General features: G+C 44.4%; 1 protein-coding gene across 20 annotated transcripts in view; it reads left to right on the top strand.

Moving 5' to 3' along the window:
* Window positions 1–22,200, top strand: part of khk (ketohexokinase) — a 275,763-nt gene that overhangs the window by 114,512 nt on the left and 139,051 nt on the right. For 19 of the 20 annotated variants that reach the window (XR_009445837.1, XR_009445836.1, XR_009445829.1 and 16 more), the window contains one exon: window positions 21,864–21,962. Coding sequence is in view for 8 of the 20 variants with exons in the window: in XM_059646531.1 (XP_059502514.1) it covers window positions 21,864–21,962 (99 nt within the window). In the remaining 12 variants the exon portion in view is untranslated. Of the gene's footprint in view, window positions 1–13,401; window positions 13,468–21,863; window positions 21,963–22,200 lie in introns of those variants that run through there. The other variant, XM_059646532.1, reaches the window with a different exon arrangement.

Raw genomic sequence — 22,200 nt, 5'->3', positions numbered from 1 at the left:
ATCTGGACTCCAGCATAGTGTAAAAAGGCTCTGTGACACCAGTAATTTGCCTTATTAACCTGCACTGAAACGCAGTGCAATAAAGCTCTCTTACACCAGTAATGAGCCCTATCAATCTACACTGGAACACAATGCGATAAAGCACTCTTACACCAGTGATATATCTTACCAATAAACACAGCAACACAGGGTAATGAATCACTTCTACACCAAGAATAAACCCTATAAATCTACACTCTAGCAGAGTGCAATTAAACTCTGTTACACCAACAATAAATCCAAACAATCTACACTCTGTGTAATACTAATACTAATTGTATAGTAAAGCTCTGCTGCCAGTAATAAACCCTATCAATGTAATGTCTAACACAGTATAATAAAGCTCTGTTACGCCAGTTAAAAATTCCAGTCAATCTTCACTTCAACACAGCGTAATCAGTTCTATTACTTCAACATTAACCCTATCAATCTACACTCAAACACAGTGTAATAAAGTGCTGTCGCACCAGCGATAAGTCCGATCAATTTACCCTCTAGCACAGTGTAATAAAGCTTTATTACATCACAAATAAAACCTATCCATCCAAACCCTAACATATATTTGGTACAATATAGTTTTTGTGTAACAGAGCTTTATTACACTCTGCTAGAGAATAGAATGATCAGATTTATTGCTTGTGTAACAGTGATTTATCTCACTGTGTTGGAGTTCAGATTGATAGGGCTTATTACTGGTGTAACGGAGCTTTTTTTCACTGTTATAGTGTGTAGTGTACAGGTGTAACAGTGCTTTATTACACTGTGAGACCACAGTTTGATAGGGTTTATTGTTGTAGAAGAGCTTCAGTACCCTGTGTTACAGTGTAAATTGTTAAGGCATATTGCTGGCATAATAAAGCTTGATTTCACTGTGTTAAAGGGTAGATTGATTTGAGTTATTACTGGTGTAACTTTTTTTCACTCTGACTTGGAGTGTAGAATGACAGGGATTATTTCTGGTGTGATTCAGGTTTATTACGTCAATTTAGAGTGTAGATTGATTGCGATTATTACTAGTGCCAATAAGATTTGTCTTGTGAGAGTGTAGGAATCCTAACATGTATGCTGGCCTTTCAGCAAAAAAGAGTTAAGGAACAATTTGGCTGATGTCCCAATAAATATATCAAGGAAAGGGTACTCCATTTCAGTGGTAAACCTGAGTCCAGGATGGAGATCATAAGAAATTCTTCAGTGTAGATTTAAATATTGCAAACCTGTCATCTACTGTTGGAAGTAATGCATGCTTCCATTGGGATAGAGGCTAGTTGTCATGCCATCAAAGTTGTGTTTTGCATGGTTACCAAAAAGATATTAGTTAGAGTTTGATCTAGAGATTATTCCATGGTAACACAATGTATTTGGGCATGCATGGTATTATTGGAACTGAAATTAACTGCACAAGTTGCTAAGTTCATGAGTTTGATGACTATCAAATCAGACACAGGTGGTATGTCTCGATTTCAATGGCTCATTTAAATGGTATCCAGTTTAACTCCTAGCATAGTTCAGATTGTTTAATAAATGATTTCCGAAGCTGAATCACTTCTAATAGTGGATATTCTTTTCTGACGCTTACAAGCGTGGGCAGCCTACTGCTAGCAGAGTACACTCAAATAGACATGTTACGTGATATGGTCCACCAGTCGTCAGGATGTAGGGCTTACATATCTGGCATCTCACCAGCAGCAAAACTGATGTCATGTTATGCGTTTGTGAATCACTTGTTTGATTCAGGTAAGCTGGCAATGTCGACATAGCACATGGGCATGCTATTGCTTTCAACACGTAGCTCTTTATATGGTCTTAGTGAACATGAAGGAATCTTTCACGGTGCATGTGGAAAATTCATTTGGACATGATTGCAACAGTTTCACATAGCCATTTCACCAATGCAAGGTGTGCAGAGTCAATCATGTATACGATAGGACATAAAAGGGACATCACTTTTGTGTGTGTGTGGGTTAACCTATATATATGGGGTGTAGTGAGCCATGAGGATAAGTTCTATCATATACATCACTAGCCAGGTTACCACCTTAACCCGAATCAAACAAGTGATTCACAAACGCGTAACATGACATCAGTTTTGCTGCTGGTGAGATGCCAGATATGTAAGCCCTACATCCTGACGACTGGTGGACCATATCACGTAACATGTCTATTTGACTGTACTCTGCTAGCAGTAGGCTGCCCACGCTTGTAAGTGTCAGAAAAGAATATCCACTATTAGAAGTGATTCAGCTTCAGAAATCATTTATTAAACAATCTGAACTATGCTAGGAGTTAAACTGGAAACTAATTTAATCATCAGCGGGGATCACAGTGTGATGCATTTGTGCATGAGCTAGAACATATATATATAATTGCACAGGACCTTGGTTTTGTAGGCAAAAGAAATTTGTACAGACATTGCACTTCTTTAATAACATGGAAACAACCAAACTCTGCTGCATCCCCGTGGTGAGACCCTGACGAATGAGAGTCTACCTGTCTGGTCTGAGAATTAAGATTGACAGCTAGATTGATTTTGCTGCATCTCCATGGTAATGATGGCCCAGCCAGTCAGCATCCTCTTCTCATCTCCTTTTGCATTGTTTTCTACGTGTATGTGAGCAATATTGCTGGCAGTTTTCGTGGAAATGTTGGGATTGTAGGTTGGGATGTAGTTGATCACCTTTGTTGCAATGAAAAATTCAGATGAAACAGAGTAGCTGAAAGTTTGGTAAGTTGAGGGAATCTCGTGCTAAAACTTCAAATTTGTTTGATTTTAAGTTATAACAGTTTAGATTGAATAGAAACATTACTGTTCCTTAATAAGTGTTCATAAGCGTACAAAACCTATTCGGTCTACAGCCCGGCTTCAATCGCTGCCCTTTTAAGAAATCACCACAATTGCAAAAATATTAACAAGTTAGTTGTTAACTTTAGATACAGAGAAAAGCCCACCAGTTTTTTGGTCAACCATACAATTATTGACATAAATCCCACAATTAACATCACACAGCACCTCAAGTAATAATCGAAGTAGTGATACAGTGCAGAAGGAGGCATTTTGGCCCATCATGTTGGTTTTAGCTTGTTAAATGTTGCCTTGAGCCAATCTCCTGCTTTTTCTCCCCTTGCATATTATTGCCCTGGGGACTGTTGCTGAACAGAGGGACCTGAGGGTACAGGTGCATAGTTCCTTCTTTTCCCTCACAGTGCAGAAATAAAGTCTTCCTCGTTCTCACCTGTCATCCCTCCAAAATCCACACCCAGAGCTGCCATTTCTACCACATCTAGCAGGATGTTGCCACCAGATAGATATTCCCCTCCCTCTCTTGTAGGCCATTTTCAGTACCATTGTCTCTGAGACATCTTGGTCCACTCCTCCTCTGCTCCGAACTTGGATCCACTAATTGTCCCCACTGGCAGCCTCCCAGGCTGACCTTTACACATTTCTTTGTCTCCACGACTGTTTTTTTCTCTCAGAGCTCCATCTTCACCTATCACTTATTCTCTCCCTTCTCTCACCCTATGTCCAAGCCATTCCCAACAGTCAGCATGGTGGTTCAATTATTAGCATTGTTGCCTCATAGTGCCAGAATCTGGGATTCAATTCCATCCTCAGATGTTATGTTACAGTTGTACAAGTCATTGGTGAGGTCACACTTGGAGTATTGTGAACAGTTTTGGTCACCCTGTTATAGGAAAGACATAGTTAAACTGGAAAGCACGCAAAGAAGATTGACAAGGATTTTGCCAGGACTAGTAGGCCTGAGTCATAGGGAGAAGTTGGCCAGGATAGGACTTTATTCATTGGAACGTGGGAGAATGAGGAATGACCTTATTGAGGTGTTCAAAATCATAAGGCGTATAGATAAGATGAATGCATACAGTCATTTTACCAAGGATGGGGAATTGAAAATGAGAGGGCATAGGTTTACGACCGGTGCCACGTGATAGCTAGGCGAGGAACAGGGAGCGGGCGCAGCTTAACACGTGGCTACGCAGCTGGTGTAGGAGGGAGGGCTTCAGATATGTAGATAATTGGGATGCCTTCTGGGGAAGGTGGGACCTGTACAAGAAGGACGGGTTGCATCTGAACTGGAAGGAGACCAAGGTCCTGGGTGGAAGGTTTGCTCGAGTAGTTCGAGAGGGTTTAAACTAGTATGGCAGGGGGGTGGGAACCTGAGCTGTATACCGGAGGTGAGAGTCGATGCAGGTGAGGCAATAGCAAGAGGTAGACCAGCTAGTGGGAAGGATTTTCCTGGGAAGGAACCAAGGGATCAGTTAAAGTGTGTTTGCTTTAACGCAAGGAGTATCAGGAATAAAAGTGATGAACTTAGAGCGTGGATCAGTACCTGGTGCTATGATGTTGTGGCCATAACAGAGACATGGGTTTCTCAGGGGCAGGAATGGTTGCTAGATGTTCCAGGGTTTAGAGCATTTAAAAAGAATAGGGAGGGGGGGAAAAGAGGAGGGGGTGTAGCACTACTAATCAGAGAGGGTATCATAGCTACAGAAGCTTCCATTGTCGAGGAAGATCTGCCTACCGAGTCAGTATGGGTGGAAATTAGGAACAGCAAGGGAGTAGTCACCTCATTAGGGGTTTACTACAGGCCCCCCAATAGCAGCAGGGAGATTGAAGAAAGCATAGGTCGGCAGATTTTGGAAAAGTGCAGACGTAGTAGGGTTGTTGTAATGGGTGACTTTAACTTTCCCAATATTACAACATAGAACATAGAACAGTACAGCACAGAACAGGCCCTTCAGCCCACGATGTTATGCCGACCATTGATCCTCATGTGTGCACCCTCAAATTTCTGTGACCACATGCATGTCCAGCAGTCTCTTAAATGTCCCCAATGACCTGGCTTCCACAACTGCTGCTGGCAACGCATTCCATGCTCTCACAACTCTCTGTGTAAAGAACCTGCCTCTGACGTCCCCTCTATACTTTCCTCCAACCAGCTTAAAACTATGACCCCTCGTGTTAGCCTTTTCTGCCCTGGGAAATAGTCTCTGGCTATCAACTCTATCTGTTGCCTCTCATTATCTTGTATACCTCAATTAGGTCCCCTCTCCTCCTCCTTTTCTCCAGTGAAAAGAGTCCGAGCTCAGTCACCCTCTCTTCATAAGATAAGCCCTCCAGTCCAGGCAGCATCCTGGTAAACCTCCTCTGAACCCACTCCAAAGCATCCACATCTTTCCTATAATAGGGCGACCAGAACTGGACGCAGTATTCCAAGTGCGGTCTAACCAAAGTTTTATAGAGCTGCAACAAGATCTCACGACTCTTAAACTCAATCCCCCTGCTAATGAAAGCCAAAACACCATATGCTTTCTTAACAACCCTGTCCACTTGGGTGGCCATTTTAAGGGATCTATGTAACTGCACACCAAGATCCCTCTTCCTCCACACTGCCAAGAATCCCATCCTTAATCCTGTACTCAGCTTTCAAATTCGACCTTCCAAAATGCATCACCTCGCATTTATCCAGGTTGAACTCCATCTGCCACCTCTCAGCCCATCTCTGCATCCTGTCAATGTCCCGCTGCAGCCTACAACAGCCCTCTATACTGTCAATGACACCTCCAACCTTCGTGTCGTCTGCAAACTTGCTGACCCATCCTTTCATCCCCTCATCCAAGTCATTAATAAAAATTACAAACAGTAGAGGCCCAAGGACAGAGCCCTGTGGAACCCCACTCACCACTGACTTCCAGGCAGAATATTTTCCTTCTACTACCACTCGCTGTCTTCTGTTGGCCAGCCAATTCTGTATCCAAGCAGCTAAGTTCCCCTGTATCCCATTCCTCCTGACCTTCTGAATGAGCCTACCATGGGGAACCTTATCAAATGCCTTGCTGAAGTCCATATACACCACATCCACAGCTTGACCCTCATCAACTTTTCTAGTCACATCCTCAAAGAACTCGATAAGGTTTGTGAGGCATGACCTGCCCCTTACAAAGCCGTGTTGACTGCATTTAATCAAGCCATGCTCTTCCAGATGGTCATAAATCCTATCCCTCAGAATCCTTTCTAACACCTTGCAGACGACAGACGTGAGACTTACTGGTCTGTAATTGCCGGGGGATGCAAAGATCGAAGGAGGTTCCAATCAATATTGCCACTTGCGAAGATCTTTGCATCCTCGCTCTCCACTGGAGTCGTACCTGAGGACTGGAGGGAGGCAAATGTAATTCCTCTCTTCAAGAAAGGAAATAGGGAAATACAGACCAGTAAGTCTCACGTCTGTCGTCTGCAAGGTGTTAGATTAAGGATAGGATTCTTGGCAGTGTGGAGGAACAGAGGGCCCTTGGTGTGCAGATACATAGATCCCTTAAAATGGCCACCCAAGTGGACAGGGTTGTTAAGAAAGCATATGGTGTTTTGGCTTTCATTAACAGGGGGATTGAGTTTAAGAGTCGTGAGATCCTGTTGCAGCTCTATAAAACTTTGGTTAGACCGCACTTGGAATACTGCGTCCAGTTCTGGTCGCCCTATTATAGGAAAGATGTGGATGCTTTGGAGAGGGTTCAGGGGAGGTTTACCAGGACGCTGCCTGGACTGGAGGGCTTATCTTATGAAGAGAGGTTGACTGAGCTCGGACTCTTTTCATTGGAGAAAAGGAGGAGGAGAGGGGACCTAATTGAGGTATACAAGATAATGAGAGGCAACAGATAGAGTTGATAGCCAGAGACTATTTCCCAGGGCAGAAAAGGCTAACACGAGGGGACAGTTCTGGTCACCGCATTATAAGAAGGATGTGGAAGCTTTGGAAAGGGTGCAGAGGAGATTTACTAGAATGTTGCCTGGTATGGAGGGAAGGTCTTCTGAGGAAAGGCTGAGGGACTTGAGGCTGTTTTCATTGGAGAGAAGGTTGAGAGGTGACTTAATTGAAACATATAAAATAATCAGAGGGTTAGATAGGGTGGATAGAGAGAGCCTTTTTCCTGGGATGGTGACGGCGAGCACGAGGGGGCATAGCTTTAAATTGAGGGGTGAAAGATATAGGACAGATGTCAGAGGTAGTTTCTTTACTCAGAAAGTAGTAAGGGAATGGAATGCTTTGCCTGCAACGGTAGTAGATTCGCCAACTTTAGGTACATTTAAGTCATCATTGGACAAGCATATGGACGTACATGGAATAGTGTAGGTTAGATGGGCTTGAGATTGGTATGACAGGTCAGCACAACATCGAGGGCCGAAGGGCCTGTACTGTGCTGTAATGTCCTATATCTATATCTAACCTCATTGTTCCCCAACCCCGCACGGCCTGTTGCTATCTCCTTCCCAAAATTCACAAACCTGCCTGCCCTGGTCGACCCATTGTCTCAGCCTGTTCCTGCCCCACCGAACTCATCTCCACCTATCTAGACTCCATTTTCTCACCCTTGGTCCAGGAACTGCCTACCTACGTCCATGACACCACCCACACCCTCCACCTCCTCCAGGACTTCCAATTCCGTGGCCCCCAACACCTCATTTTCACCATGGACGTCCAGTCCCTATACACCTCTATTCCTCATGCAGATGGCCTCAAGGCCCTCTGCTTCTTCCTGTCCCGCAGCCCCGACCAATCCCCCTCCGCCGACACCCTCATCCGCCTAGCCGAACTCGTCCTCACCCTCAACAACTTCTCTTTCGATTCCTTCCACTTCCTACAGACAAAGGGGGTGGCCATGGGTACCTGCATGGGCCCAAGCTATGCCTGCCTCTTTGTAGGTTACGTGGAACAGTCCCTCTTCCGCACCTACAGAGGCCCCAAACCCCACCTCTTCCTCCGTTACATTGATGACTGTATCGGCGCCGCCTCTTGCTCCCCAGAGGAGCTCGAACAGTTCATCCACTTTACCAACACCTTCCGCCCCAACCTCTAGTTCACCTGGGCCATCTCCAACACATCCCTCACTTTCCTGGACCTCTTAGTCTCCATCTCAGGTAACCAGCTAGAGACTGATGTCCATTTCAAGCCCACTGACTCCCACAGCTACCTAGAATACACCTTCTCCCACCCACCCTCCCGCAAAAATTCCATCCCCTATTCCCAATTCCTCTGTCTCCGCCGCATCTGCTCCCAGGATGAGGCATTCCACTCCCGCACATCCCAGATGTCCATGTTCTTCAAAGATTGCAACTTTCCCCCCACAGTGGTCGAGAACGCCCTTGACCGCGTCTCCCGCATTTCCGGCAACATATCCCTCACACCCCGCCCCCACCACAACTGCCCCCAGAGGATCCCCCTCGCTCTCACATACCACCCCACCAACCTCCGGATACAACGTATCATCCTCCGACACTTCTGCCATCTACAATCCGACACCACCACCCAAGCTATTTTTCCATCCTCACCCTTGTCTGCCTTCTGGAGAGACCACTCTCTCCGCGACTCCCTTGTCCGCTCCACACTCTTCTCCAACCCGACCACACCTGGCACCTTCCCCTGCAACCGCAGGAAGTGCTACACTTGCCCCCACACCTCCTCCCTCACCCCTATCCCAGGCCCCAAGATGACCTTCCATATCAAGCAGATGTTCACCTGCACATCTGCCAATGTGGTATATTGTATCCATTGCACCTGGTGTGGCCTCCTCTACATTGGGGAAACCAAGCGGAGGCTTCGTGACCGCTTTGCAGAACACCTCCGCTCGGTTCGCAACAAACAACTGCACCTCCCAGTCGCGAACCATTTCAACTCCCCCTCCCATTCCTCAGACGACGTGTCCATCATGGGCCTCCTGCAGTGCCACAATGATGCCACCCGATGGTTGCAGGAACAGCAACTCATATTCCACTTGGGAACCCTGCAGCCCAATGGTATCAACGTGGACTTCACAAGCTTCAAAATCTCCCCTTCCCCCACCGCTTCCCAAAACCAGCCCAGTTCTTCCCCTCCCCCCACCGCATCCCAAAACCAGCCCAGCCTGTCTCTGCTTCCCTAACCTGTTCTTCCTCTCACTCATCCCTTCCTCCCACCTCAAGCTGCACCTCCATTTCCTACCTACCACCTCATCCCACCTCCTTGACCTGTCCATCTTCCTTGGACTGACCTATCCTCTCCCTCCCTCCTCACCTATACTCTCCTCTCTACCTATCTTGCTTTCTCTCCATCTTCGGTCCACCTCCCCCTCTCTCCCTATTTATTCCAGTTCCGTCTCCCCATCCCCCTCTCTGATGAAAGGTCTGGGCCCGAAACGTCAGCTTTTGTGCTCCTGAGATGCTGCTTGGCCTACTGTGTTCATCCAGCTCCACACTTTGTTATCTTATATATAGGGTAGACAGATTAGCCATGGGGAATGCAGGAATAGGACAGGGGTGAGTATGGATAAGATGCTGTTCAGAGAGCCGATGTGGACACGATGGGCCAAATGGCCTGTTTAGAGACTGTAAGAATTCTATAAATCCCGGCTATCATCAGTTCCAAAGAAGAGTCACTGGATCTGAAATGTTAAATGGGTTTCTCTCTCCACACAGGCTGCCAGACTTGCTGAGTTCTTCCAACAATTTCTGGCAACTTTTTTTGATCCTGAATTTCCAGATTCTTTAATTCACTGGACCAGAGGAACTATAAGGCATCATTTTCAACCTTGGGGAGAAAAGCAAGTATGACAAGAAGCACTCCAAATTGTAAGACTTAATACATATTCACTAGTCTGACAACTACCACTGTCATTGGGTTAAAACATGTTTTCTTTATTTTTAAATGCTGTCTTTGGTGAAATGGAAGAAAACGGAAGCTAACCATATAATCTCTTTCCTGTCTGTAATATCCAGCTCCCAGTTCCAGAATCTCTGATTAATTATAGAAAGAAATACACAAAGCAGAAACATCGTATCAAAATGTCGCGATAAAATACTAAATAGTGGAATGAAATTGAAGAGCGAATACAGTGTGTCATGGTGGAAAGTTAAGCAAAATGTAACCCAGCAGAATTAAAGGCTGTTGCTATTCTGGCAGTACTAATGCTGATTATTATAATTATCATTACTTTCTGATACTTAAAAGTTTTACTGTGGATGTTGTCACAGTAGACCAACATCGTCATATTGACTGTTTTGCTTCAAAGGAAACAAAAATGAGAAGCGAGAAATGATTCCTCCATTTGAAGTCAGGAACTTGTAATGTAAGGCCTCTTTTCGAAAGAAATATAAAATGGCAATGAAGGCAGTCTGGAGAGGTTTGCTAGCTTGATTTAGGTTTGGAGAGACTCTTTTATGAGAGAAAGTTCAGAAGGTTGGGCTTGTTCTCGTTAGAATTTTAGAAGAATGAGAGGTGACATTATTGAAAGACACAAGATTCTTAGGGGGCTAGAAGGGGTAGATGCAGAGACATTGTTTCCCTTTGTGGGACGATCTAGGATCAGATGGCATAATCTTAAAACAGAGATTGGAACAATATTTTTTCTCTCAGAGGTAGTGAATCCGTGGAATTCTTTATCAGGGAGGATTATTGAGGCTGGATTGTTGACCTATACTCAAAGCTTAGAGAGATAAATTTTTGACCAGTAAGTGAATCAAGGCTTGTGGGGAAAAGGCAGGGAAGTGGAGTTGAGGATTATCAGATCAGCCATGATCTAACTCAGTGGCAGTGCAAACTCAATTTACTGAGTGGGCTACTTCAGCTCCTACATCTATGATCTTAAGGGCTAAATTGGCAGAATGCTAGATCTAATATTCTGTTTGGTGTTTGTGCCATTTCAATGGGTTTTGGTAATTTACTTAGTCTCAGTAATTAATGATTTTTTTCTTTTGATTATTTTAACTGCCTACAAGGTTTCAGATGGACAGCAGGCAGTGTTGAAGACAGACACAATCTAATAAAATTAGAAGCGCAGGAAGTTAGAAGATTACAAAACAAAATCAGAAAAACCTCCTAAAGATGTGTTGAGGGATCGCCGTATGGCTAATATTGTGATTTGTGATACGTGGGTATTGAAAATGTGCACAACCATTCATTTGGCTAAGGACTGCATAATGCACTTGTTATGTACATGTGAAAAGGTTTGAATCAGCCAGACATGCAAAAGATGCCAGGTGTCCCTGTCCCCTCTGGTTCTGTGTGGCACAGAAGAGATGAACCACCAGTGACAGAAGACAGGGAGGGAAAATGAAAGCTAAAGACTTATGAGAAGGGAAAGTGTGCTTCAGCATTATAAGTATATAGTTTGAGTTGTTCTGTAAATCATTGCCCAAGTTTGTAACATTTGATTTTCTGAGCATAGGAGAGCAATGGCTTTAATTCAAGGATTTGTTTTAGTTGTGTATTCCTTCTTGGGCTGATATATACGGATCTGTAAACGTTACTGACATTTTCAGCTTGCATGTCTGTTAATGAGTGTTTAACCTTATCTTGGTTTAAATTTTAATAGACCACAAATAATTTCGTCTAACATTTTTAACTCTTTGGCAACTTTCATTCCAGGGAACATAGTTTTGCAGAGCAATATAGCTACAAGTATTCAAGATAACAAAGTGTGAAGCTAGATGAACACAGCAGGCCAAGCAGCATCTCAGGAGCACAAAAGCTGACGTTTCGGGCCTAGACCCTTCATCAGAGAGCTCCCTGATGAAGGGTCTAGGCCCAAAATGTCAGCTTTTGTGCTCCTGAGATGCTGCTTGGCCTGCTGTGTTCATCCAGCTTCACACTTTGTTATCTTGGATTCTCCAGCATTTGCAGTTCACATTATCTCTAGCTACAGGGCAATGTAAATGCAGTTCTTCCTAGCTGGAACCTGAAATGGCAGTAGGAAGTATTTATTCTGAGAGCTTATCTAAATATTGAAAATTACTGCTGAGCAATAAATATATAAAAAGAGATGAATTGAGAGCAGAAGTAGGCCATTTTTCCCTTTCAAGCCTGCTCTGCTGTCCAATGAGATCACAGCTGTTCAGTTTGTGCTTTGAATTCTACATTCCCACCTGGCCCTGATCACCTTTAGTTTGCTTGCCTAACAAAAATCTACCTCGACCTTAAAAATACTCAATGGCTCTGCCTCCTCCATTATCTAAGGCAAAAATTCCAATGTGGCACATGCATCTGAGAAAAGAGTTTAACTACTGCATCCGCTGTACCCGTTGTGCCCTCCTCTATATTGGGGAAACCAAGCGAAGGCTTGGGGACCGCTTTGCAGAACACCTTCACTCGGTTTGCAACAAACAACAGCACCTCCTAATCGCAAACCATTTCAACTCCCCCTCCCGTTCCTAGGACAACATGTCCATTCTGGGCCTTCTGCAGTGCCGCAACGATGCTACCCGAAGGTTGCAGGAACAGCAACTCATATTTTGTTTGGTAACCCTGCAGCCCAGTGGTATCAATGTGGATTTCATAAGCATCAAAATCTCCCCTCCCCCCACTGCATCCCAAAACCAGCCCAGCTCGTCCCCACCTCCCTAACCTGTTCTTCCTCTCACTTATCCCTTCCTCCCATCTCAAGCCACACCCCCATTCCCTTCCTGGTAACCTCATCCTGTCCCCTTGACCTGTCCGTCCTCCCCGGACTGATGTATCCCCTCCCTACCTCCCCATCTACACTCACCTCTACAGGCTTCATCCTTGCCCCTTTAACTTGTCTGTCTCCTCTCCACCTATCTTCTCCTCCATCCATCTTCAATCCACTTCCCCCGCTCTCCCTCTTTATTTCAGAATCCTCTCCCCACCCCCCTCTCTGACGAAGTGTCTAGGCCCGAAACATCAGCTTTTTGCTCCTAAGATGCTGCTTGGCATGCTGTGTTCACCCAGTTATCTCTGATCCTCCAGCATCTGCAGTTCCCATTATCTTTCCTAGCACTGCACAATGGCTGGCACTGCTGCCTCACAGCATTAGGGACCAAGGTTCAATTGCAGCCCTGATTGACTGCTGTCTGGAGCTTATGTGCACTCCCCATGTCTGTGTGGGTTTCCAGTGGATGCTCCAGTTTCCTCCGAAATGTGTAGGTAAGGTGGATTGGCCATGCCAATTTGTCCTGTTGTGTCCAGAGGTGTGCGGGTTAGGTGCATGAGCTATGATGAATGAAGGGTTGCAGGGTAACTCTTCTGACCAGACAGACTGAATGGGCCAAATGGCCTCTTTCTGCATTGTTGGGATTCTATGATTCTTGCACCTAGACACTCTGCACCCTGTAGCTGTTTTCTGTTTGGGCAATGCTCTACTTTTTTTATATTCTAAGACTTCCTGTGATAACATAGATATGAAGAGACTTGCTGTACTCTTCTCAAACGAAAAAGCACTGTGAAGGAATATATTCGTAGACTCAACCTCAGGAGCAAAAATCACTCAGCCGAAGTGTAGGGCTTTCGTCGGTAGATGGTGCTGTGTGGGAATTATGAAATAATTTCAGTTTTTTCTGCATCCCTTCTTGTTCATTATAATTTTCATTGTTTGTATTAACTATAGTAACAAAGCTCAGAAGTGAGTTATTTGCTGTGCCCACGGAAGGTGAGTTCTGGTTGCTCGTCATATCTCCCTTGTGTCAACTGATTTACAGCTTTTTAAAGCAAAACAGTGAATTCAAGATGAGGGAAATGCTAAATGATTGAGATGAATAACTATGTCATTGAGCATGTTAATTTTCAGCACTGGTAATTATATTTTCAAACTATAACAAAGGGACTCGTCAAAACTTTCAGTTGACAAGACTGTAAAAAGTCTTAAATTTCTCACTGTTTTAACTGCATCTTTTAACAATCAAGAAATAATTTATTTCGGTGCAGAATGTAAATTAGGTGTCAGATGCATACTTGGAAATTTATTGGACACACAGTGTTTCACTCCGAAGAAAAATAGTTGGGAACTACTTGTTAAATCCTATTCAATCATTTTCTTCTGCACCATTCCTGCATCTTATGGAGCGGAATTTAAAGATTTTGAGGATAACAGGATTTGTGTATGTGTATTGCTAGTAAGAAATCTGCTCATTAGGGAAAAAAAGTCAGTTTTAAACTAGCTATTTTCAGCAATGGAATGTGTTAATGTTGTGGTCAAAACACTTTTTATCAATTCATGAATATTTCTGCCATAATTAGCAACATGTTCAATGGTTGATGTAGATTTAATTTAACCTGTACGCTACATCATCTAAATAAATGCCCATTGAATCTGAGAAGCCATCCATATTTGACACCATAATACAGTGCACTCTGGAACAGAGATTTTGTGCCATTTTTCCTAATTAGTTCAGCTTGATTCTGACCTCATAGGCCACAAACAATTTCCATCTGGATTGTTTGACAGCAGTTAGGAACAAGAATGACGATTTTGATTTCCTATTCTTCGGCAAGAATGCTGACAGTAATTTTAATTCCTGTACTGTCGACAGGCTGAAGTCAGCTAACTAAACCCCAATGGCTGAACAAACTTTAGACTTCCTGTGTTGTTTATGGCTTAGTTTTACAATAGGTTTACTAACTGGGCATGCTGCCACATTCTCAGATTGTCACGTTCATAGTTCAACTATTGTGAAAATAAATATTCAACGTAGATGGACTCTGAGATGGTGTCTGTTGCAGGGTAAATGTTGAATTACATTCTACAGCGTCAGAATATGCATGGACTTTATTTTTGAGATGGGTAATTAAAGGTGCACAGTGAGCTGTGCCCTCTGGTCTTTCATCACCTATTGTAAATAGTTGTTTAGGAAATTGATTTTTACAAAGTAGTTATATCATAACATCCCTCAATTATTGGGGGGAGAAAAAGCAAGTATACATTTAGATGGCAAATGTGTTATAAAATTAGATTTAACGTGAGTTAAAGAGCAAAAATAAACTATACTAACAAAGTACTTGAGAAGAAATTCAATATAAGAAGATTGTGTACAGGCAGTTACTAAACAAATGTAATTAGATTTCTCTGCAAACCCGTGATGTCCCAAAATGGGAAGGAGAAATTGAGCAATCGGTAATGTAGGTTGTTATAAAATATGCATTCGGTAACAAGGAGGCCAAGTGTGAACTTTGACAACTACAGGTTTTTTTTTAGCAAATTAACATTCACAGGGCTTAGAATTTGTTGTTATGAATGGTCCACAGTGAACAAGAGGTTTACGTTTAGTCAGTGGTGGACAACTCTAACCATAATTCATAGAGCAGTAAAAGTAATATCTAGGACTTAAAGGCTAAAATCCTTGAGAACAGGCATTGGTTAAGCAATAATGTCTCCTAAACTGATAATCCAGAGGCCCAGGGTAATACCTTGAGAACATAGTTTGTCCTCATTGACCAGAACTGACCATAGCAGCTGGTGGAACTTAAAAGTTAACTTCCAGAATTCTGAAGTTAATTCTTAGTCTCAGTAATAGTGCTGTGAAACAATGATTGTTGTAAATACCTGTCTGATTCAATAAAGCCTTTTAGGAAAGAAATCTGCAGTCCTCACCTGACATGGCCGACATGTCACACCAAATTCAGCCACGATTTATTCTTAACTACCATTTAAAATGGACAAGTTAGCTGCTTTGTTGCAGCAAACTTCTACAATAAAGTCAAGAAGATGTAAAACCAGACAGACGACCTTGTTTGCTGAAGAAGGATCTAGGCCCGAAACGTCAGCCTTCCGACTGTGTTCATCCAGCTCTACACCTTCTTATCTCAGATTCTCCAGCATCTGCAGTTCCTACTATCTCTGATACAACCTAGTCTTCTGGTTGTGGAAGTGAAATAAGTCGTGAGGAGATGTGTGGCAGAATCAAGTGACATGTCTGACATCGGGAGTAGCTTGCACCATTTTTGAGCTTTGCACAAGTTGTACAGCATTGCAAGATTCTTGCTAGGCAGTGGTGAGATGCTGATTAATAGCGATTATTGCTTGTTAACCATTTTGTGAATAGTTTAACCTGCCTCATCAATGGTCAGCAGATTACAAAATGTGGAGCTGGATGAACACAGCAGGCCAAGCAGCATCTTAGGAGCACAAAAGCTGACGTTGCGGGCCGAGACCCTTCATCAGAAAAGGGGGATGGGGAGAGGGTTCTGAAATAAATAGGGAGAAGGGGGGAGGCGGATCGAAGATGGATAGAGGAGAAGATAGGTGGAGAGGAGACACACAACTTAAAGGGGTGAGGATGGAGCCTGTAGAGCTGAGTTCAAGTGGGGAGGAAGGGATGGTATAGGTCAGTTCGGGGAGAACGGACAGGTCAAGGGGGCAGGATGAGGTTAGTCGTTAGGGAGTGGAGATGCAGCTTGAGGTGGGAGGAGGGGATAGGTGAGGGGAACAACAGGTTAGGGAGTTGGGGACAAGCTGGGCTGGTTTTGGGATACAGTAGGGAGAGGGGAGATTTTGAAGCTTGTGAAATCCACATTGATACCACTGGGCTGCAGGGTTCCCAAGCAGAATATGAGTTGCTGTTCCTACAACCTTCGGGTGGCATCATTGTGGCACTGCAGGAGGTCCAGGATGGGCATGCCTTCGAACGAATGGGAGGGGGAGTTGAAATGGTTCGCGACTGGGAGGTGCAGTTGTTTACTGCAAACCAAGCATAGGTGTTGTGCAAAGCGGTCGCCAAGCCTCCACTTGGTTTCCCCGATGTAGAGAAAGTCACAATGGGTACAGCGGATGCAGTATGCCACATTGGCAGATGTGCAGGTGAACATCTGCTTGATGTGGAAAGTCTCATTCTTCAAGGTTGTTGTCCTTGTTCTTCAAGGACCGCAACATCCACCCCCGCAGTGGTCGAGAATGCCCTCGACCGTGCCTCCCGCATTTCCCGCAACTCATCCCTCACACCCTGTCCCCACAATAACCACCAAAAGAGAATCCCCCTCATCCTCACATGCCACGCCACCAATCTCCGGATCCAACATATCATCCTCCAACACTTCCGCCATTTACAATCTGACCTCACCACCAAAGACATTTTTCCATCCCCACCCTTGTCTGCTTTCCGTAGGGACCACTCTCTCCATGACTCCGTTGTCCGCTCCACACACCCCTCCAACTCCAACACACCCGGCACTTTCCCCTGCAACTGCAGGAAGTGCTACACTTGCCCCCACACCTCCTCCCTCACCCCCATCCCAGGCCCCAAGAAGACTTTCCACATCAAGCAGATGTGTTCACCTGCACATTTGCCAATGTGGTATACTGCATCCACTGTACCCGTTGTGGCTTCCTCGACATCGGGGAAACCAAGCGGAGGCTTGGGGACCGCTTTGCAGAACACCTACTCTCGGGTCGCAATAAACAACTGCACCTCCCAGTCGCAAACCATTTCAAATCCCCTTCCCATTCTTAGATGACATGTCCATCCTAGGCCTCCTGCAGTGCCACAACGATGCCACCCGAAGGTTGCAGGAACAGCAACTCATATTCCGCTTGGGAACCCTGGAGCCCAACGGTATCAATGTGGATTTCACAAACTTCAAAAACTCCCCTCCCCACCGCATCGCAAAACCAGCCAAACCCGTCCCCGCCTCCCTAACTTGTTCTTTTTGTCACCTATCCCCTCCTTTCACCTCAAGCCGCACCTTCACTCCCTACCTGCTAAACTCATCCCACCTCCTTGATCCGCCCGTCCTCCCCGGACTGACCTATCCCCTCCCTTCCTCCCCACCTACCCTCACCTCTACAGGCTCCATCCCCGCCCCTTTAGATTAGATTAGATTCCCTACAGTGTGGAAACATAGAACATAGAACATTACAGCACAGTACAGGCCCTTTGGCCCTCGATGTTGTGCCGACCTGCCATACCAATTTGAAGCCCATCTAACCTACACTATTTCACTATTCTTTGAGGACGTGACAAAGTTGATTGATGAGGGAAAGGCTGTAGATGTCATATACATGGACTTCAGTAAGGCGTTTTGATAAGGTTCCCCAAGGCAGGCTGATGGAGAAAGTGAAGTCACATGGGGTCCAGGGTGTGCTAGCTAGATGGATAAAAAACTGGCTCGGCAACAGGAGACAGAGAGTAGTAGTAGAAGGGAGTTTCTCAAATTGGAGACTTGTGACCAGTGGTGTTCCACAGGGATCTGTGCTGGGACCACTGTTGTTTGTGATATATGTAAATGATCTGGAGGAAGGTGTAGGTGGTCTGATCAAGTTTGCTGATGACACTAAGATTGATGGAGTAGCTGATCATGAAGGGGACTGTCAGAGATTACAGCAGAATATAGATAGACTGGAGAGTTGGGCAGATAAATGGCAGATGGAGTTCAATCCGGGCAAATGTGAGGTGATGCATTTTGAAAGATCAAATTCAAGGGTGAACTATACAGTAAATGGAAAAGTCCGAGGGAAAATTGATGAAGAGAGAGATCTGGGTGTTCAGGTCCATTGTTCCCTGAAGGTGACAACGCAGGTCAATAGGGTGGTCAAAAAGGCATATGGCATGCTTTCCTTCATTGGGTGGGGTATTGAGTACAAGAGTTGGCAGGTCATGTCGCAGTTGTTCGGCCACATTTGGAGTACTGCGTGCAGTTCTGGTCACCACATTACCAAAAGGATGTGGATGCTTTGGAGAGGTTGCAGAGGATTTTCACCAGGATGTTGCCTGGTATGGAGGGTGCTAGCTATGAAGAGAGGTTGAGTAGATTAGGATTATTTTCATTAGAAAGACGGAGATTGAGGGGGTACCTGATTGAGGTCTACAAAATCATGAGGGATATAGACAGGGTGGATATCAAAAAAGCTTTTTCCAGAGTGGGGGACTCAATTACTAGGGGTCATGAGTTCAAAGTGAGAGGAGGAAAGTTTAAGGGAGATATGCATGGAAAGTTCTTTACACAGAGGGTGGCGGGTGCCTGGAACGTGTTGCCAGTGGAGGTGGTAGACGCAGACACGTTAGTGTTTTTTAAGATATATTTGGACAGGTACATGGATGGGCAGGGAGCAAATGGACACAGACCGTTAGAAAATAGATGACAGGTTAGACAGACTATCTTGATTGGCGCAGGCTTAGAGGGCCGAAGGGCCTATTCCTGTGCTGTAGGTTTCTTTGTTCTTTGTATACGTCCATATGCTTGTCCAATGATGACTTAAATGTACTAAAAGTTGGCGAATCTACTACCGTTGCAGGCAAAGCGTTCCATACCCTTACTACTCTCTGAGTAAAGAAACTACTTCTGACATCTGTCCTATTATCTTTCACCCCTCAATTTAAAGCTATGCCCCCTCGTGCTCACCGTCTCCATCCTAGGAAAAAGGCTCTCCCTATCCACCCTATCTAACCCTCTGATTATCTTATATATCTCAATTAAGTCACCTCTCAACCTTCTTCTCTCTAACGAAAACAGCCTCGAGTCCATCAGACTTTCCTTGTAAGACCTTCCCTCCATACCAGGCAACATCCTAGTAAATCTCCTCTGCACCCTTTCCAGAGCTTCCACATCCTTCTGATAATGCGGTGACCAGAACTGTACACAATACTCCAACTGCGGCCGCACCAGAGTTTTGTGCAGCTTCACCATAACCTCTTGGTTCCGGAACTCGATCCCTCTATTAATAAAACTAAAACACCGTATGACTTCTTAACAGCCCTGTCAACCTCGGTGGCAACTTTCAAGGGTCTGTGTACATGGACACCGAGATCTCTCTGCTCATCTACACTACCAAGAATCTTACCGTTAGCCCAGTACTTTGCATTCCGGTTACTCCTACCAAAGTGCATCACCTCACACTTGTCTGCATTAAACTCCATTTGCCACCTCTCAGCCCAGCTCTGCGGCTTATCTATGTCTCTCTGCAACCTACAGCATCCTTCGTCACTATCCACAACTCCACTGACCTTAGTGTTGTCTGCAAATTTACTAACCCATCCTTCTACGCCCTCATTCAGGTCGTTTATAAAAATGACGATCAGGCGCTTTGGCCCAACAGGTCCACATTGCCCCTTGCAGCATCCCACCTAGACCCATCGCCCTAAAACCCACACTCCCCTGAACACTACGGGCAATTTAGCATGGCCGATCCACCTAGCCTGCACATCTTTGGGACTGTGGGAGGAAACCGGAGCACTGGAGGAAACCCATGCAGACACAGGGAAAATGTGCAAACTCCGCACAGTTACCCAAGGCTGGAATCGAACACGGGTCCCTGGCGCTGAGAGGCTGCAGTGCTAACCACTTTAACTTGTTTGACTCCTCTCCACCTATCTTCTCCTCTATCCATCTTCGATCTGCCTCCCCCTCTCTCCCTATTTATTTAAGAACCCTGCCCCCATCCCCCTTTTCTGATGAAGGGTCTAGACCTGAAACGTCAGCTTTTGTGCTCCTAAGATGCTGCTTGGCCTGCTGTGTTCATCCAGCTCCACACTTTGTTATCGCGGATTCTCTGCAGTTCCCATTATCTCTCATCAATGGTCAGCAGTCATCTCTCACCTTGTTGAAGTTAGGTGAGCTCAATGTCATGAAAACCGGACAAGTAAACCAGAGCAAACACCTGGAAATTCAGATCCCCACTTTCTCCAAGCAAAGACATGTTGGAAACAGGTTACCAACGTCTCAGAGCATATTCCATGGGCACTGGCTACACGTTGGCCTCATCCCCATAGTCATTTACATCCAACATGTTGCCAGCCTCTAAGAATCTTTATGACACACCTCCACTCCACTTGCAAGATGCTTCTGTGCTTTAGTGCTGGATCGAGGGCTTCACTTGCAACCATCAGCATATACTGCTGTTGTGAGGACATTATTTGCTCAGGGTCACATGCCCTCGCTCAAGGACTAAACCAAACTGCATCCTGAGTATCATAAAGTGTTACTTTTCTTCTTACATGCTTATCAACTAGGAGAGTTAATAGAAAGTTATGAATAATTGCAAGTGAAATTGAATGCAGAGGTAAATAAGTTGGATTCCAGTTATTAGTCTTGGTAAAAGCATGTCAGAAGTACTATGTACATTGCCTCCTTATTTAACGATGATGGTGTGTGTGGTAGAAGCAGTTCAGAAAGGATTATGAGACTAATGCCATGCATAGGCTGATTATGTTTTGAAAATTGCAGAAATTTAACATGGTTTCTTTATGGGCACCTTCCAAATCTGCACCTTCTCCCAAATAGAACAAGGAGAACAAGTATATGCAAGTACCACCAACTCCTCTCTAAATTCTGAGTCCTAAGACTCTGCTTCCCCTCTGCAACTGGATCCTTGAATTCCAGACCTACAGATCACATCAGTAAGGACAGGTGACAACACCTCCTCCACAATAATCCTGAATACCGGTGCTTCACAAGGCTGTGTACTTTTTCCCCTTATTATAACATAGAATCGCTACAGTGTGGAAGCAGGCCATTTGGCCAGTAAGGTCCACACTAGCCTGATAAACAGCATCCCATTCAGACCCACCCTCCTATCCTATCCCTCTTAGCCTGCATCTCCCCTGACCGATCCACCGAGCCTGGACAATTTAGCATGGCCAATCCACTTAACCTGCACATGTTTGGTCTGTGGAAATAAACCAGAGCACCTGGAGGAAACACATGCAGACAGAGAGAATGTTCAAACTCCATACAGACCGAGGCTGGAATCAAATCTGGGTCTCTGGCACTGGAATCAAATCTGGGTCTGTCTATTTGCAATTGAGAAACAGTTTGCTATTTTATAAAGGCAGCATGCTTTGAAGTTAAACATTGATTCCACAAAAAGTAACAATTGAGCTTGTAACACAGCAAGCCTTTGTGTTTTCAGTGAATGTGGATTCTGAATCTTACTGACTTTAAGCAGAAAATTTTGAAATTGCCAAGCGTACCTGTGAAATATTGACTCATGTTGTGTCATGATAAATGCTGTGTATTCTTTGTTTTGATTTCCGGTTACCAATGATTACAATTGCTCCGTAAAACTTTGCTTGAACAATGTGACAATTAATGACAATATTGTTCCATATGTTATTACAGAATGACAACGAAAGAGAAACAGATCCTGTGTGTTGGGTTAGTTTGTTTGGACATAATTAATGTGGTTGATAAATTTCCTGTTGAAGATACAGACACAAGGTAATCAACGTCATCAATGATTTGTGCAAAGTTTTCAGAGTTTTTGCAGCCTTTTGTAATTTTATGGTAATCATTTTAGCTAACTTATCAAATTAATTCCGATTTTAATTACTTTACATGTGAACAGTTACAGAACTGCTTTCCCACAAAGTTCCTAGAAATGTAGGAAAGTTTGTTTTGTTTAGTTATTTCTTGCAGTAAAACATATAATTTCATGTTTCTTATCCAATATATTGTC

This window comes from Stegostoma tigrinum, chromosome 6 (assembly GCF_030684315.1).
Source record: "Stegostoma tigrinum isolate sSteTig4 chromosome 6, sSteTig4.hap1, whole genome shotgun sequence".
NCBI lineage: Eukaryota > Metazoa > Chordata > Chondrichthyes > Orectolobiformes > Stegostomatidae > Stegostoma > Stegostoma tigrinum.
Note: the sequence above shows the minus strand (reverse complement) of the source record. Positions and strands in the feature narration are given on the sequence as shown.